Genomic DNA, 19,623 nt, shown 5'->3' on the forward strand with positions numbered 1-19,623 from the left:
AGCCTCGCAGCGCGAACTTTGCCCGTCGTTCGACCCAATTTCCACCCAGACAATTTGTCAATGTACCGGGATTTTTCGATCGTCTACTCGCAAGATTGTCGCGAGACCCACGGGGCTTCGTCCTCCATAAAGAAACTTCCGCTAGATCGTCCGTTTCTTCGAATAATTATTCAAAGCTTCGCCCAACTGATAAAAATTGCGGTTACATGGTCAAACTAAATAGATCCATCGACTGCAATTAATCTTAATTGATCGTGGTTAACGCATAATATAATTTATTGTAATTATTTGTTTCGTGAAGTATTTACATGAAATTATTTGAAGATATAGGAAATAAATATGATTAGTATGTATCTATATCTTTGTTGATTTTCTGATTTCAGTGTCATTATAGGAGTACCATTTTAATACAACATAATAATTTCTTAAATCCAAAGATATAAACCATTTAAAAATATGTAGTTTATAATTCTTTTCTTCTAGTAGTTCTTTTAACGATTCTTTCTACAACTGTTCTCATGATATATCCAATGATAAATTAATATGCATACCGACATATGACATGTTATAGTTCATATAAATTAAAAATTTATTAGATAATGTTACGATTCGTTAAATTAAGAAATTCTTTGTTTAACTTTAAATTCAAAGTTCCAATTATGCCTCAGGAATAAACGCGAATTGTTATTCCCCATTAGTCCGACAGTAATTATTCGAAGAAACCTTAGACGAAGCTAAAAGAAAAGGGTGAATGAAGAAATTAAAAAATCCGCAGGGAACACACGTGATCTACAATATAACGTTGCGTTTATTGTTATCGTTATTCATTAACCACAATCGTTAAACGTTCACTTTCGTATGATACAACGTTAGGTTTCTATACACATCCTCCTCCAGCCTCCCTCTAAGTGTCCTCTTAATCTGCTTACACCTATTTTTAATAGTAGTTCCTTTTCTTACGGTTTCTTAGTATCTGTATTTATATACAAAAGCGCTGGATCATTCGTCCATTCGGCTAAGCTATGAACAATCCAATTTTTATTCCTCTCGCGATTGCGGTTGGTCTAGCACGCGACTCTAATTTCATATCACTCCTCTTTCTCCTCTTTTTATCGTTCTTTAAGTTTCCACTCTCATCCTCCAAACATCCAAACCTATTTTTTTATTCGTCGAATCGCTCGTTCCGCTCAGAGAAATCGTGAACATTCGATCGTTTTATCATCCTCTTCATCTATTTCGAAATTTTCTTACTTTGACACGTTTCTATTCGTCGTACGTTTAGCGTCACGTTTACGTATATTGGTTATAAAATAATTGACAAAAACCTGTCAAGTAAGTCAACAATTCCATCCCCTCGTTTTCAAGTGTCGTTTGGTGCCCGGCCAATGGCCGGATTATAATTATTATTTTTGTTCTCTGTCCCTTTTTTCCCTTCTGTTTCTTTTCTAGAGGGTGGTTTTTATTCGAGAGCGGAACGAGCACGATTCTTCTGTTAGCAGCGACAGGCACACGATTGTTCTCTGGTTTAGTAAATAAAAAAATATCGCAGAAAGGACAATGGTCACTCTTTGGCGAAGTTTTACGATCACTTACATTATACAAATTACGAATAAAATTTGTTCTTCTCGACAATTTACGAAATGATGTTTGCTTTAGACATACAATTATGGCGAGTGTTTTTATTTGTAGTTCAACGTATCGACTACCATGAGATTTCTTTCAATCAATTCCTAGAACTCTCTATTGAATATTCCAGTGAAATTTTATTCGATGTGTAAATTAGTTTGATGCTTTAACTCTATTGACTTTTTCAATTAAATACTTTGATCAAATATTCGTTCGTTTTGTGATACTTTCTACGAAAATATCATCTACACGACTCTTGCGTTTTTCTTTTTTTTTTTTCGCTTTAACGAAACACCTGGAAAGATATAAAATGTTAATGGACAGTGTATCGGGAGAAACATTACTTAAAGCAGTTTCGTTTCACGAGAACGCACGACTTAGGCTCTCTTGCGCAATACTTGTGCAACAACTATTTCGACGATTTTAAAAAATACACCGAATCAATTTACACACCTGACAAATTTCGCGTCGACTTCCACAACGAATTATTACAAAGCGATCGCGTTTACATACAAACCTGCTATCATTCTTCTACACGTACAAACTTCTCCAAATTTCCCTTATTTTTAATAATTCATCCTGAATTCCCAGAATCGTAATGAATTTGCAATTTCACCTCAAATCATACATCTTCGTCGTGAATTATTAAATCGTCAATTATTGATTCACAATCATGAACAGAGAGATATTTCCTAATTAACTCGCTATTTTCGAAATTCACGAGAAACACGATCAATTAGGGCATTGGACACTGGTTCAGGCGAACGTTCCACGAAATATTCCCATCTCTTGGTACGTTCGCCTCGATTTCGAGCGCTTGCCTCCCCTTTTTCGCCAACGAACGACAGGAACGATTTCCGGAAGGTGTTCAGGCGACAAATACAAATTCCAGCCGCGCTCCAACACACTTATCATCCCCGTCAAAATCGGTTCGGCCGCGATAACTCGAGGAACCCCCGTGCCCGTCCCCGATAGCTCGTGAATCTTCTTCCACACCTTCGAATTGTGGATGCAGCTGCTCGGAATCGACGAAAATCGGTGCCACGTCGAAATACAGTAAATCTTTATCGATCGTTTCTTCGTTTTAATTATCGCATCTGTTGGCGATTATCAGCGCGTAAATTTAGCTTCCAAGTATCAAACTGGTTTGCGATTTCGTTTCTCTTAGGGAGAGATCCCACCAAACGTGTACTATCATTGGACGAATCAATTTTCAATGAAATTAATCGAAATTCACGTAGTTCGTTAGTTCCTGCAGCAATACTTTTAGTTAGAATATCTATTCAGTTAAGATGTCAACATGTCATTCTGACGTACAAGTTAGAACGACCGATTCTTCTGCAATCTTCTTTTCGAAATTTGACTTTTGACATTTTTGAATGTCACGTCTATCGATTGAATTGAATCGCTTTAAAGCTTCCGGAAAGAAATCTTTTATCGGTTCGTTAAATAGATTTCCAAAGAAGATCTTCGAGTTCAAATGGAAAAGATTCGAATATTTGACATTTCTTTCAATAACACAGAAATGGAATTAAAAAATGTTCGATTCTCAAATTATAACAAATGCAATGAAATGGAAGTTTCTCGATGATCTTTTTTCATTTGTTCGTTTCGTAACGAAAATAAGAAAGATCTGCAGAGTTTTGTCTGCCATTTGGACGAATCGAGTTCCCTGAACCGTGACCTTGTCAAGCCTGTACACAGTGGTCTTTTTCTTTTTGCATGCCTATTACGAAATGTTCGCGTGAACCTGTCGCATTGAAAGCCGAAAACGTCTCTGGTTTGTATGACGGCCGCGATTCAGACGACGCCGTTGTGCGAGAGGGAGCCATCGTCCTGCCACGTGTTCGCTGGAAAGAAAAAGTCATCTTTTCAGATTCTCATCGAGACGATCCCTTCGCTAGATGGTAAGAAGTTTGGGGCCGCTCGAGCCTGGATATTATCCTGGGTTACCTCTATAGTGCATGTCCTGAGCCATCGATGGACACTTCGCATCCGGTCGCTGCCGAAAGAAAAATACAAAACTTGGTTTTCGTTAATCGTTTCTCGTCGGAACGTATTATTAGCGCCTCTAAAGTATTAATAGAGTAAGATGAAATATAAGAGTAATATTGTTCTCTGTTATTCGATAATTAAATATAATAATAATAATTAAAAATAATGACCAAATAATATAAATAATAATCCTGCTGCGATTTTTCAACTCTGGGATTGAACTCTTCTTGGACTCTGAATTTCTACATTTCCATCTCATTCTTGTTTCAAAGAGCGAAACGACGCGTAGTATTTTACGAAGAAATTTAGCACAAAATTGAGATAAGAAATCATGCCTGTTAGCATCTTTCATATTTTTCTCAAACTTAAGAAGTTTCTTAACAACAAAAGAATCTATTGAATCGGTAATGGCCCAGAGAGCGTAGCAGGATTAAACTGTTAAAAGTTAATTTTGATCAATAAATTTCCTTTAGATGGCGCGACCTGGTCGGAAATTATTTTCACCGATTTTACGAATTTTTCGTGATCCAGAAAATGAATACAAACCCTATCCTTAAATTATTCTGTTAAAAACGTACTCAATCGCCATTAACACAAAACAAATCATGATATCGCTTTCTCTCGATTTACACGCTTTATATTTCAACTTCGAATTAACATTCATAACGATGAAATCGGACTTATTCTACACGCTTGTAGCCAAGCTTCCACATCGGTTAATGCGATTAGTCGATGAAAAATTAACAGAAGCGCCCAAGTAAATGGATGGAGGGAGAGACGATGGAAAATAGAATAGAGCAATTCACCTTGTGAAAATCGATGTTTGTCCGTATAGTCCTGTAATGAAGATCCTGCAGCGGCCTCGAATTGTTTCCCAGGGGTGCTTTCGGGGTGGTCGACGGACCTTGCATTAGTTGCCTTAGTGCGTAAAGCTGGAAATGGGATTAGGATTACGATGTAACGATGCCGTTCCCTCGTTCAATATTTAACCATAAAGCAGAGCTTGTTAAGTAATGGCGTGGTCGTGGAAGGGAGAAGGATTGAAATAAGGGTGGTGGAAGCGTAAGAATAGCCCCGGGAAAACGGGAGTTGAATCTCGAAAGTAATGTACTTTAAGGTATTGGTGTTGGTGCGCCTGACACCTTATTAAATTATTTATTGTCCCGCGATTAATTTTGCAACGGTGCAAGGAGATTAATAACGCGGACCAACGATTTACGCGAATTTCATCGTAAAATTTAGCGTACTTCGTTTCTCTCTAGTAGCCTTTTTAGTAAAAATAGATATCCTCTTGGACGGTGAATAATTAAACGAAATTGCTGTATATGTATATATGTACTTCATTTGGTGTGCCGGTGTTGGAGTAACGATCGTATAAATTCTTCCTCGCCGTGTTACGAGGACAATTTCGCAGGATCTTGAGTTAACTCATAGGTGATATGCCGTGTTAATCCAAGTACGCGTATTTGGTCAAAATGTAATTTTGTGAAAAATGACTTTTAGCGTTTAACAACTGGTCACAGATTTCAAATACGTTCGAAATATAAACTGTTACATGTGCAGTTTCAACGCAGAGACGTTTCTCTTATTTAATATTTTATATAGATAAACTAAAGAAAGTTGCTGGTACGCTCGTTCGACCTAACACGGCAGGGGTGTAATATTTGTAATATTACTGATATATAAGAAAACGACAAATTGCTTACAAATTGGTTATTTAACAAATACGGTTTTTCCCATAATTTGTAACTGAACAAATGTTTGAATGTTTCTAATAATGGGATAAATGTTTCTGAATGGAATTGCAACTTTCTTCGATCCTTTCAGTCCTATTAAGAAGTTTCTCAAACTACTGTCGTGGATACGGATGCGTGTACATGTATTCAAAATTAGTATCGTGTTACGTTTATATTATATACACGCGTTTACACAGAACGAAAGATAGAAGATTGACTAATTGTCCATTCTACACACGAAAAGGGTAATAAAAAAAGCTCGAGGGAGGAATACAAATTGAGGTAGATAGGGAGAAGGTAAAGAGGATCAACACTTACCTCTCGCGCTGTTACGTAAATAGGTTTGTTGAGGATCAGCCATACTGCTGTTTCCCAACAGCCTGGGTGAGTCGTGCTGCCCTCGTAAGTCATGTAATCGTTCGTGTTTGGAAGGAGGCTCTTCAAAGACAGATGACGTACGGGCGCAAAATCGCCTGCACAGAAACACCAAAACTATATGAGGACAACGGGACATTTAAACCACCATCGCATTGTTGATTTCGAGATTGTTGCAAAAATACGCGCTTTCGATGTTTCCTGATTTTTTACGAAAACTATCCTAAAAAAAAAAAAAGAATTAGAAGTTATCCGATATTTGAGGAAAAATACTGGAAAAAACAGTGCATACGTTAATCGTTAAAATGATACATTCTTTTTCTAAAATTTAGCTGTGAATGTTCGAACTAATCTCCATAATCTAATAATAATTTGGATTATCAAGAGAAATTTACCATTTATTTGACATATTCTGTGCGTATGACGTATAAAGATTAGAGGAGTAAAGTTTCAACAAGGATACCAAAACGTAAGACGTAAAATTTTCGATCTTAAACAATGTAACGCGCTGTGTAAATCGTTGGCGTGATTATTAAACTGATCGAAGGAAATCAATGTTGCCGATTCTGTATGAGCAGAAAAATCGCCTCTACCTTGAGCAAACAGAATAAAGGCTAAACTTTTCAAACTCTCTTTGTGCGGCATAACGAAAGCGCATCGGTAAAGAGCGGAGCCTGTCGTCTAAATTCCAGAGTATTTGCATGCTAAACGATCAAAATTCGGCGGGTTCTCTTATTCTATCGGTAGAACCGCTGCGTTGCATATTCAGCGACGTTATTTCGAACGCGACAAAATTACTCGATATTCGTCCGAGGCCACTCTTTGAACTTCAACTCGCGAAACAGACAGCCTGGAAAAAAGAGCAGGAGACTGGCTCGCCGGCGCCAAGAGAAAGGAACTTTGTATACTGTATATATTATTTATTTATTTATTTATTTATTCGTGGTAAATGGAGGTAGGGGACTATAGTAGCTTCCACGATACAACGAGGTCGTAAAATCGACTGTTGTTTCTACTGGTAACCTTATATTGTCCTTTTTATTACTGGAATATCCTTTTACGCCTGTTTTTGCACTGCTTTTTTTCTACATATTACTAGAATTCGTTCTACGACTATTCGTGTAATCCTTTTTGTTATTCTTCTCATTTTGTCTTAGTATTTTTATAGGCACTGTCTTTAACGACTTCCTTTCTTCGTCCGCCGCTTTTTTAATTATTCAAATTCTATTTTTACTTCGTTTATTTCTTTTACGTATCGAAATTCTTCCTTTGGTGTTTGTTATTTTGCGCTTTTTATTTGTTATATCATAGACATTCTTTTCATAGAAGACCTCACGCTCTTATTTTTATGATCGAAATTGCTTTCTTAGTACAACACGATATATTCATTCTTAATGATTTTATTAAACACTTCAAACCTCGATGTATATTTTTCCGTATTAATAGATGAGCTAATAAATAGGAAATAGCTAGTTCACTCGACTATACAAATTAAGATCGAGCACTGTAGAAAAATCACGATTTCTTTCCTCCATCAAAGCATTCTGTCTGTTCATAACTGACAAGACTGCTTATGGATGATTTGCGCATAGTTGGTAAGTAGGAACGAGCTCGTAATTCTGCAGCGCATATAAATCTGCGCGCAAGAGAAGCAATAACAAATTGATGCCGGTCGTCGAACGATCGTAAAGAGAAATCGTGGTTATTCCGTCGACTTAACGATTCGACGTGGCGCGTTCACTCGTAAAAGGGGTGACCCGTGTGTGTATCGTGTATCACGTTGTCGTCGTCGTCGTCGTCGTCGTCTCGCAACGATACGAATAATCGATAGGGTGTGACCAGGACCCGAAGAAATTCACTTCACAGCGGCGATTTCGATTCTTGAACGAGGCTCGCTCGGCCGTGAGCGAATCGCAAGCGAACTGGAAAACCAATGAAACACGACTAATCGTCGAATAATCGTCGAATTATACGATAGAATGGTTTATCGAACCGAAAATTTCACAATTAAAATAACTTTAAAGAAGAGTGTTTGTTATATATTTGTTTGTTTTTAATTTTTAAGAAATGTTGAAATATTCAGTTTGATATAGGAAGTGGATATTAATTATTTAGGAAGCTGATGTACTACTTGCTAAATTATTATGGGGTAGGGTTTCTTGATATGGATTTATCGATTATGTTAATTACATTTGAACACAGGAAGATACTTGTTTCTATAAAAATTATCAAACCCCTGATACCAGATTTTTAAACTGGTAATTTTTAGCAATCGTTAGTATAATTAATGGTAAAATATTTTGCATAATGAAGCTTGCCATATTTTTCTTTTTCTAAAGGTTGTGATAATCAAAATTACTTATGAAGATTAAATTATTTTAATCATAAACAGGCTGCGGATGTTTATGTAGAAACATGTTCTTGTTCATTAAGAAACAAAATGTTACGTATTTAATAACTGAGAAACAAAACGAGAAACAAATCATTCCGTTTCTTACTATAAGCAAACGCTACAAAATCTCTTTCATTAAAAACCTCCTCTTTCAAACATACTGCAAACGAAAAACCTCAGCGCAACATAAAATCTGATCAAAAACCCTAAACCCTGGCAAAACCGAGTTCCACTGGAAACTTTACTAATCATCCTCATAAACTATCATACGATCCACCAACTGAATCCCATAGCTCGATTCAGTGGTCTCCGCCCTTTTTCCCGTTCCGTTCTGTAAATTAATCCCAGGGATGATTAATCTGAAAGTCGGACACCGTTTCGTAAAAAGGAACTCTCTATCCTTTTCCCATCTCTCGACAAGCTTCTTCCGGCGTCATTAATCGAGCTTTAATAAAAATCATCGTCGAATGGCCAACGCTCGAATAGGAGAGTCGTGGCGAGTTGAAAAGCTTCTTGTTGCGGTGTCGCGACGTCGCGACTGCGAGCCAGCTATTCCCCTCGTATCGAGGCACGTGACACTAAGGAGGAGCGAGCGTATGTCGGGGCAAATGGTGAGCTGACACAACGGATAAATGTGGCGACCCTCAGCCATCCGGCTTGTTCTCGTCTTCCGCGGCGAGGAAACATTTTTAGGACAGTATTCAGCCCGCTTAGAGGGCAGAAAGTGGCGGACTCTCTTTTTCTCTTTCTTCACGACCCTCGTTTCTATCCACAAACCCTCTCTCCCATCTCTTACCTCACCTTAGACGCTCCTTTCCATTCGTTTTCTCGACGTCGGACGCGCAGTGAAGACGCGTGTCCCCGCGCTTTATTTTTATTTATCGCGCGGCCCCGATTCTCTTTCTTCGAGGCGTCACACGCGAAAGCGCTGTGATAAATAATAAGGAGGACGCCCCGAGACGGAGAAATATCAAGCGTGTCCGAGGATCGAAGGGAAGGAGGGTGCTGCTGGAAGGATTCTCTTTGTGTGATTAATGGGCTGTTGTGTTGGAATGGGGAGAATGGGGCTGCAGCGAGAACGTTGTATTGTGGGAGTGTTAATGGCTTGATGAGTCGAGATGTGGATTAATTGAGGATGATTGGTGGCCGATTTTCAATGTTGCAAATGGGTGGTTGGCTTTGAGTACGAGGCTAGGAAGATGTTTTAGTTATTGGGATAAATCGTATTTATTTGTAGAGTATATAATATGGAGGATAAATTATGCAAAATAACGTAACTCTATAGAGAAACGTTTTCTGACACAACTTTTTATCCGTCGCTCAGTCTGCCTATTTTAATATATAAGTATACAGACGTATAATTTAATACATATTTCAAAGAATATTTTTTCAAGGTATGTCATGTACGTACATTGGCGCTCTAAAGTTTAGATTATATTAGAATTTGCTTCAATCAAACAGATAACTTCATTAAGGAATTAAATATTTTATCTATGATATTACTGTTTCATATTAAAATAGTAATTAATTATATTTAGAAACAATGCTTGTAGTATTCTTATTTCCTTGTAAAATGTACGGAAGAGTTTGTTCCACCGGAAAAGCAAAGGGTGTTTCAAATTCCAATTTATTTGTATCTTAATTTTTCTCTTGTTTTAACAATCGCGAAAAGACATCTAATGCCTTAAAAAGAATTTTCGCGTGAAATGGAAAAGAGGACTGATATAGTAAAAAGAAAAGAGGAAGTAAGAAAGGAGGAGAAGGAAAAGTAGAGAAGCATCGAAGCAGGTGACAAATAATAATAAAGATGTGGAAAGGATGGAAATGAGGGTGAGGCCAGGTATCACAGCAGGGATGGAACCAGTTCTGAAATTCAGATGGAAAGAAGAGAAGACCAGAGGGTCGTCCGGTGATTAATGAAATGCATTAACTCTTGCACAGAGGTCGCGAGAAAAAAGCGTGAAGAAATTGAGAAACGTGTCACACGTCGCTTCGTTCTATCCGATTTCGGAGAGCGCTTCAACGCGGAGGCAATGATTTCTCGAATTTCTGCTACGTGGCGCAGAAGGTTCGCGTGCACGCGTCCACGAACGACGCACAGATTATAAAAAATGGGGAAAAAGGTGATGAAAATAAAAAAGTTATAACGTTTTTCAATGTCCCGTGACGTCAAACTGCCGCGGTTTACAATTTTCGTGAAATTGATATTTTCAATTTTATTCTGCTAGGGCACTGATTTGGTTAATTTAATAACTTGAAATGTAAAATGGTAAAGTATAGATATTTATTATGGAAGGAAATGTACTGTAGAACACGTGTACACTTTTGTTAAATATAAAATAAAGAAATCTATATAAAATGAAGAATCAACGGAAATTTTCACTTAAAAGGACAAAAATATGATTTCGGTACAAAGAAAATGATTCCTCATGAAACATTTAAGATAAAATTGTGGAATATCTTTCATTGCACGCGTGTATTGCTGGCCTAGAAATAAAAAGATATCTATTTCGTTGGTTTTAGACACGTTCAGATTTTATAAAACAGGAATTTCATTCGATATGGATGAAGTTTTTTGATTTTTACCATTTCTCTCCCTCCCCGCCTCCCTCTCTTTTTACGATGAAACTATATCACGAGGAAGAATGGTTAATATTTGCATGAGGAAAATATTTCATCGATTTCGAGTGAGCTGGCGCCGTTTGAAAATGACCGATTTTGGAATGTTAACCTCTTGTAGAATTTTTCGTACTAAATAACGTCACGGAACGAAAAAAGATTCAATTGAAAATATGGTTGAAAGTGGCGAGAACAAAGGAATATTTGCTTCGTTCTAAATCTAACAAGAGCAAGCGGGAAGGCAGAGCGTGTTCCAAATTAGAGAAGCGGTATAAGGCGGATTTATAACCGCGTAACGTGAGGTCGAGGCGTCACGCTGAATACTAATAATATAAAATGAACTTTCAAGATAAAGCCAACGTCATTTAAAATACCGGCTGAACATACTTTTTATCCATGTCCACTTATTGTATTATTTTATCCTTGGTTATATCTCAGCTTGAAAGGGTTCAATCTCCTTCCTGAATATAACTATATCATAAACTAATTTACTAAACTAAATATACAGTATAAACTGAACACATACAATGATTTATTCAAACTTCGTACAATCGTGGACTCCATATGGTATGAAAGATAGTGATCCGAAAATACGAAGTAAGGTTTTCATAATCTTAATGTTAAAGACAAAACTCAATAATGTAAGTCGATGAAAAATTTCAAATAAGATGTTGTATCAACGCAACGTTCGTTTTTAACAGATCAACAAATTAAATTTGAATTAATCAAATTAATAAATTTTAAGTATCTTTTGTTTCATAAGGTAAAGATTATTAATAGTTGTTCGTGTAAAATTAACATAATATTAAACAAATTAAAAATCAAGTAAACCAACTCGTGATTAATGTATTTTTCACTGACTCTAACGATACCAATTCGAAGAATTTCAATATCTTTTAAAGCTGAACGTTATTGGGAATAGAGCGATCCCTTACAAATACCCGTGAACGCAAATATTTGACATAAACAACAAACGTTCGATAATGTCATGCAGGTTCATCCTCGCCGCATATAGTGATTACGTTTTAATCTTTAGTTTGACACAGCAGAGGACACAGGTTATGATGGCGTGCTCCATCGCTGTTCTTATATCGCGATTATCGCCACTGTCATCATCATTATCCCCGGATGTGTGGTCGACCCATTAAGGTCGGTCAATTTTCCTAAGAGCCCTTTGCCCTCAACTTCCACGCAACGACAGCCACACGTGTGTTTCTCGAAGAACATTTGACGCAATAGAAGCATCGCCGATAGTCACTGGGTCTGTCCGATAATAGATAACAGAACGAGTGTATATTTGTCTCGATAAGCCTCTTAAACGGGCTAATGCGCTCGATTAGGATAATTGGCAATGTTTGTAGTTTCATGTAGCTTCTAATGAATCGGCGACTGAATCGGGCAAGAGTTATAACAGCTATCGTTAGATTTTTATGCATTCACGTGATATTTGAAGGTGTGAAAATAAACAGAACCTACAAAATTGAAGTATATAGAAAAGTATGTAGAATTTTACCGCGCAAAAGCTTAAACGATATTCTAAAATGTTGTGTCAGGTAGCAGGAATAAATGATTTGAACGAAATATTATTGCGAAGTTAATTAACATAATTAATAGAAACCACGAGATACGGTATAAGCTTATATCTTATAATTACTATGAATTTTGGACGAAAATGAGGATTTGTTTTGTTGTGATGGGAACAAGAGAAACAGTGAAGAAGTGGGATGAAACAATGAGCTCCATTTAATTGATACAAGATTAATTATTTTCGATCGGTCGTCTCATTAATGGGATGTTACGCGTGCGTTTAATTTCATTTATACAAACGTGATATCTTTCGAGGTCACTCATTTCATTACACACTCAGTTTTCCAAATTAATTCTGTATTTACCGGTATGATTAAATCAAACTCTGGCAACCATTTACCAACCTAATTGCATAAAAGCCCGACCTATAGACTTGCTCTGTTGTTTCATAACTTGAAATCAGAAACAATGGGTCTGATGTACAAATCCTTCCGAATCTTTGATGAGAAAACCAAAGAACAGAGATTAAAGAGGAATCCAAGCAAGATTTCCAAAAGTATGTAGATTGCTCCGTGTGTAATGTGACACCCAGTTCCATCGGTGTTTAATAACAAACGAAAACGATGCACAGAATGTACATATTACACGAAAATATCGAAAATACAGTAGCTGTTAAAATATTCAATCGTTGAAGCAGATTTCTGCTTAGATGCCACTTTTATATTATTTTCATAAAAATACGAATTTGCACCAAAAAAATCGTTGTATCATTCAAATCATTACTACAACTTGAAGTTAGCAAAGAATAGCTCACACAAAATTTCTTATTTCCCGACTCACTCTTCGAAACAAGACTATTTTGACCAATAACTAATTTCGTAAAACGTCACGATCGCTGCTGCTCGTATTAAAACTTGTAATCGCATGAAAAAAAAGAAAGAAGAAAGGAAAAGGGGGCCACTAAACGTCCAATCGTTTAGTTCTCTCCCTAATTAACCGAGGGGTGCTATTATTTCGCTTCGAGCTGTTTGACCTAAAAGCAGAACACGTCGGATCGCTTTCGTAGGGGAAAAATGGCTTTATCGCGTGGCATGCCAAAAGAGAAAAGTCAGGAGCGAGGCTGGAACAACGGATTACACCGAAAGGGTGGCATCACATTCCCGTTTCCGTCTGTCTTTTAAAATATGCACGTCGGTTTCCCGGGAGCATTCGCGCCGGCTGTCAAGGAATTTTACCGTGTCAAGGCCAGAATCCGTGGAAAGAATGAAATTTCCGTTCTTTCATCCGCGTTGCGCACAAGCGTTCCCAATGATTCATGGTACATTCACCGTGTTCATTACCCGGCATCGCTTGTTCGTGCGCGCACGCGAGCTCTCGCGGGACCACGCCGTCAAATCGCGTATTCAAAATCGTTTTCAAATTTATGCGCCGGCCTGCGCTCCTTCCCACGGCTTCCTGGATGTCTGCCACGCGGAAACCGGAGCTCACTGTTGTTTGCTTAACCGAGGTTCGAATCATTCTTTTGTCCCGCTTGATGGACATTGGTTTTTGTGTGTTCGCCGCGTTGTAGTTGAATGATTTAATTAGACGATTGTGTTTGCGTTCCGGTGTGTGCATTGATAGGTATTTGGTATCGTCGATAAAGAGTTTGTAGAGTAAGGTGTTATTGCATGGATACAATACAAATTCTCGGATTATCAGTATGAGTGATAAAGATGGCAAAATTAAAAATGGAAAATGGTAAATAAGGGGAAATTGCCCGGAGTTACTATAATCCGATTAAATCAATTACGAATTTTGTATTTGTATTTTTCTTTATATTATATATTTCATATTACGAATTTTTCAAGTTGTCCGAAAGTTTGTATGAAAGAATTTGCAATTTACGTTTCTGCCATTTCTTGCAGCACCTCGATATCTGCCAATACTTTCGGAGACGCTTAATTTATAATACAGGGTGTATTTCGATACCATGTTGCCTTTTCGCTCCTAAATTCGCGTAAGTTTTTGAAATTATTTGATTTATTGGTAATACAGCCATGTGACCAACAGCTATATATTCGTATCACGATAAAAGCAAGAAAATTAGTGAAAAATACGAGTTACAAAGCGTCACGAAATTCCTCAATTCGAGCACAAAGGTAAAGCCCTTAGCTGCCAGCACGTATTGCAATCGTGCTAATTTCCAGCCGACAGCTTGCACGCGCGGATCAGTTTCTTGTACGCGGCCCTCTGTAGTAGAACAAAGCCGTGCAAACGGACCAACCGCGCCCCTTTCGTTGTCCTGGCTATCAACAATGACCGCTCTATGCTTTCAGAAATGCCGTCGCCCAACATAGAAGGAATCTACGCGTCAAACTGCTCCCGGCTAGATACCGATCGAATATATTTGATGGATGACTCGTTTATAACACATACATATTCATATGCATACCAAATATTCCTGATATTAAGGTCCTGTACCTTAATTTTAGATTTGTTTGTAAGATTAATTACCTAAGACGATCTTTACTGTTGTCTTATAGAAATCGCGATATTTCTTAAGAAAAGATAATATTTGTTGGACTTGTAGAATAATTGAGCCACTCAGAAGCCAAATTATTCAGCTTTATTTTCTGAAGATTTCTCAATTTTGCGCAAAATATGTTTATGTTTGCCTGTTTAAAGTAATTCTTGCCTCTCATCTTTTATATTAATTCAAAATTTACGTTCGGCGGAATTATTTCGCCATTTTTTGTCTCAGATAAGTATCAGATATTAAAGAAGTATCTTCATAACTGTGTGAACTAGAAGATTTGTTTCGTATAACGGGTTCCATCTTTACTAATTTTCTGACGTGTTCATTAATTTCCTCAATCTCCAGGGTAACTTCTTGATCGACACAGTGAAGCGGGTGTCAAACCTCCCTTAATCCATCAAAAACCTGCCGAAAATTCGGTCCTTGAAGTCGCTACCATCTTGCCGGTTCTTACACCCTGAACGAACTGTCGAAAAAAAAAAGAATTGTTCACGAGAGCGATCCGTCACCCTGGTAAATCCTCCTTTTTGTCTTTCCTAGCCGTGGAAAATATTTTCATCGACTGAGGAAAGTTTCGTCGACGAAATAAGCAAGAACGAAGCAAGACATTTTTTTCATACAAATATCTCACATTCTTGTATAATCTCTTGCAAAATATTTTCTAACATTATATTACCATTTATTAATAATGACAATTATTAAATTAATAATTAATAAATAACACAATTAGTCGATAAATAAAATTAGTCAAATTAAATAGCTAAGTTAATAAATGACAATATTCTAGAAAATATTAAACGTGAATTTCAACTAAATTACTAACAATAAATAATTCAATTACATACAGAACACAATTAACAATTATTTAAAAATTATCTCGGATATTTAATTCTACAAAAAAATTGAAATTCATACAGAAACAAACAATCTTAATCGCAGCTGAATCGACGTAACGTTTTATTTATTCGTTGGTTGTTCTCATATGAAGGAACGTGTGACGATTCTCAGAGGACGCGGGTAAGATATCGTGGGATGAAAAGGTCGCGACGAAAGCTCGCCATTAGTTAAGCGAAACAAAGTGGAAATACGCGATGCATGCATGCTGCACATGGCATCCCTCGAGCCGCGTTCGAAGATAATAGAACATGGACCTTTTCAACGTAAAGTGGCTTGGAAAGACAGCGTACGGATTTTTCTGGTTCAAATCCTTCTGGTTGCTTCGAATATCGTACGGTCTACTGTACGATCGTATTTTCTGTATTGTTTCTCGTGGTATGTGCCAGCCATTACAAGAGATTCATACGTATTATATACACGTAGATATAATGAACATGGGCGGTTGTAATTTACCGACACAGTAAATTAGGTGGATTTGTCTTACGAGTAATTAACAAATTTTCAGATGAATGATATTTAGAAAAGCGCAGAATGCCGCTTAATTGTTATGAACGTTAAATTGTAATTTTATATAAGCCATTCAGAGGTCAAAGTAATAAGCAGACTATGGATGTTTATGCAAATTTATATCTTTATCGTAACAAATAGAAAAAATGCCTAGTAGGAATTTTAAGACGATTTTATTATTTAATTTTAAGAAATCCGATATTCAGAATGACACCAACCCTTAAATGTGTTGTCTATTTGTTTTTATAGTCACGTTAAACAACGTTATATTTTACAGTGACTTCATTCTCTTCCAATATCTGTTTCCAAAAAATATTAATATTCTGAATACGTCAGACGGTATTTTTAAAACAGTAGTTGATAAATATCAATAAGCCAAGGATTTAACCGAACAAAATTCATAAACCACAATGAAAACAATTGGTAAAATGTGAAATCTATTACTAATACGATTAATCAGAAAATATTCTTAATTTATTCTGCAAAATCTCCAATTAAGGCGAATTTGCTCCAATGTAAGCATCGAATCGCTTATTCTACTTATATTTCCTCGTCGTGTCTCGCGTTTCTATCGTACTGTACGAACGTAGTTCTCTTCAATTTCATTGGTAACATCGAAATTGGAAAGATCGTAACGGCAAGTATTTTTCGTTCCGCGTGTCATTCCGTATATCACGAGTAGATGGAAGTTAATATAAATGCTTACATTACGACGCAGTGGATTCATCGTTGGCACGCGAACGAAGCAGGAAGCTATAAAGAATTTTATATTTGCTCGCTGCGTCGGCGAGTAATGCGTCGCATTTTTCATCTCACTTTGGAAAATGCCCTGCATAGACACGTAGCTATATTCATATTCAGGAAAGTTGCCCGTTCTTGTCTTATTTCGTCTCTCTGTGTTTTATTGTTTCCATATATTACCGGGGCCGTTTACGATGAAAGACAACGGAAGATGTAGCCGACCTTCTTGCAACGTATAAGACGTTCCGATTCGCCATCAACTCCATTCTGTTATTCGAAGCTTCCGTTTCACGAATACATGCAGTATTTTCTTTCGCACTAGGAACTTGTAAATCTGTCAGAATAGCAATTTTATCATTCTTATTTTTGTTTCTGGAAACGTTATAGACGTACAGATGCTTTTGACAAAATTGTTAGTTTGTTAATACCTCCGAGAAGGATCGAAAGTGAGTTGGCTTTATGTCTGAGTTTTGAGGAGTTTGCAGTTCTTAAGAAATTTCTTTTCACGAGTAGTTTGAACACTGTGTCTTATATTTCAGTTTTGAAAAGTTCTACGATGTAAAGGATTTAGTTCTGAAGATCGATGGCTCTTCTTCATATTGCATAATAAATCGCTTTTCTTCAGTCTTTCTCCACTCATTTTAATACCGCAAAACATCTAACAACGAGTAACACAGAGTTTATCAATTACGCCTGCCCTTTTCGTAATTCTTAATTTGTTTCTACACTTTTGAACCATTGAATTCTGCATATTGACTTCCATTCGCTCGATGGCTGTGTTCGTGTAAACTAAATTCTATTAGTTTTGATAATCAATAATTAAATGTACATATAAATTAACAAGTGATAACAGGACAACATGTAGCATTAATCGTTATTACTACATCTACAACTATACACTAAATCTATAATGTGATTCGATAGGTTTTCACATGAGGGCTAAACTAGAATCATATATTATACAAATCCTGTAATGTAATTCAAATTTAAGCTGGCGTTTAATTAAATTTCTTTTTCAAATTTCACAATTAAATTTTTCTTCTACAATTCTTTTACTTCACTTTCGTCGCACACGTTTACATACGAACCTCAATTATAAGGACTCTGCTACATTTATTAACAAATTTTTATCAAATTTTCCAAAAGTTCTAAATTTCATAAAATTCGAACATAACAGTCGAACATACACAAAACTGTGCAAAATAAAAAATTTCTCAAAGATTCGAAACCTCTCAAACGTTAAACATAATTTTATCTTGCAACGTGTATTATGTAATGACCCATATAAGACCCTAATTTCCATCATATTCTACATGCTCGACATCGATAAACGCACATGATCGCGTTACAAGAGTTAACAACTGATTCTGATGAACCAATCGAACCGGGTCATGCGTTTCCCGCGCATAGAATTTCGCATACGTACACAACGTTTGAATTAAACTGATTCATAAATATTAACGATATTTACGATGCGGTGCGCGATACACGGGGAACGCTTACATTTGATTCGTAAAGCGCGAACGTGTGCATCATGGGCGCACGACACAATCTCTCGACAATGATGAAAAGTTACAATTACGAGTATTCCTGGTAATCCATCATCAGCAAAATATTTTCTTAATTTTAAGTATCGTCAAATGGTATCGTTAATTTCATTTAGATAAGCGGTAAAGTTTTCATTTGTCATTTCCATTGCGTCGAAACGATAGAATAAAATGGCAGGTAATGGGATTAGATCGTGGCCCTGGGTTCTGTTCCTCTTCCATTTACGAGCATTGATTAAATTTTGCTATAGTCGTTTCGTTCGCAAGCAGTGTACTTGGTATCGCTTAAGAAAACAAATCAAACGTTTATTGTAGATACTATCTTACAATCTTCTTTGTATCAAGAAAAATAAATAAACAGTTTAAAAAAATTTAACTATCTGCCTAAATTAAATTGATACACTAAAGTATCACGAAAATTCCAATAAAATAGATTTAATTTACAATGTTATATAAAATGTATTATCCATTCTACAACATTCATTTCTCTGCAGAATTTAAAGGCATATAAACAAAAAATTCAATTATCTTCGGAAATTATTAGCAAAAGTCCAACAAAATATGTATAACTTATTACACAAAACTTATCTATACTTTCCTGTCTGCAAATTTCTCAAGCCCATTACTCCAATATCTGTAACATTGTAACCAACCATCCCAAAACTCACCCCTTCGTCTCGTTAGAATCTCCAAAATAGCGGTACGTTCTGCAGAATCATGCCTGAGCCGTAAGGCAGGCTGTCGACGACCGGTTGTTCGGCCGGAAGTCAAGTGGTGCGATACAATCTTGCTTTCTCGCGAAATTTCGCAATAAATACCTGGAAACTTTTCGAGGAGCGATGGCGTGCGCGCGTTCGTGGGTCCCCATTGTTATCGCGGATGGCGTACATGCACACATCGACGGTACAGGAGCCGACGGTACACGACAATGGAATACTTAGATCCACCCCTGTTGGTCCACCCCCCACGGCATTTCTCCATTGTCTCATGATTTATGTGCCGTGGTCGCAGTGTCAACAGGGTATTGATTAAAATACACACACAACGGCACACGTACACGCGGCGCACACTAGAATATGACGCTACGGTGTATAGAGGAATTTATGCACACACAAGCTAGCTGGACGCTGAGCATCGTTGTCC

At 36.9% G+C, this 19,623-nt stretch overlaps 2 protein-coding genes across 4 annotated transcripts in view; one reads left to right on the forward strand and one right to left on the reverse strand.

The window, feature by feature from the left end:
* P5CDh1 (delta-1-Pyrroline-5-carboxylate dehydrogenase 1) overlaps positions 1 to 19,623 on the forward strand; it is a 171,162-nt gene that overhangs the window by 110,992 nt on the left and 40,547 nt on the right. The window lies entirely within an intron of this gene.
* CARPA (Carbonic anhydrase-related protein A) overlaps positions 791 to 19,623 on the reverse strand; it is a 226,296-nt gene continuing 207,463 nt past the window's right edge. The window contains exons 7-10 of one of the 3 annotated variants that reach the window (XM_033334284.2): positions 5,676 to 5,830; positions 4,428 to 4,553; positions 3,580 to 3,628; positions 791 to 3,476 (exon numbers count right to left, since the gene is read on the reverse strand). In XM_033334284.2, coding sequence (XP_033190175.1) covers positions 3,427 to 3,476; positions 3,580 to 3,628; positions 4,428 to 4,553; positions 5,676 to 5,830 — 380 coding nt within the window. In that variant the 3' untranslated portion in view covers positions 791 to 3,426. Of the gene's footprint in view, positions 3,495 to 3,579; positions 3,629 to 4,427; positions 4,554 to 5,675; positions 5,831 to 19,623 lie in introns of all 3 variants that reach the window. The other 2 variants (XM_033334283.2, XM_033334282.2) reach the window with 2 other exon arrangements.

Source organism: Bombus vancouverensis, chromosome 4 (genome assembly GCF_051014615.1).
Source record: "Bombus vancouverensis nearcticus chromosome 4, iyBomVanc1_principal, whole genome shotgun sequence".
Classification (NCBI taxonomy): Eukaryota; Metazoa; Arthropoda; class Insecta; order Hymenoptera; family Apidae; genus Bombus; species Bombus vancouverensis.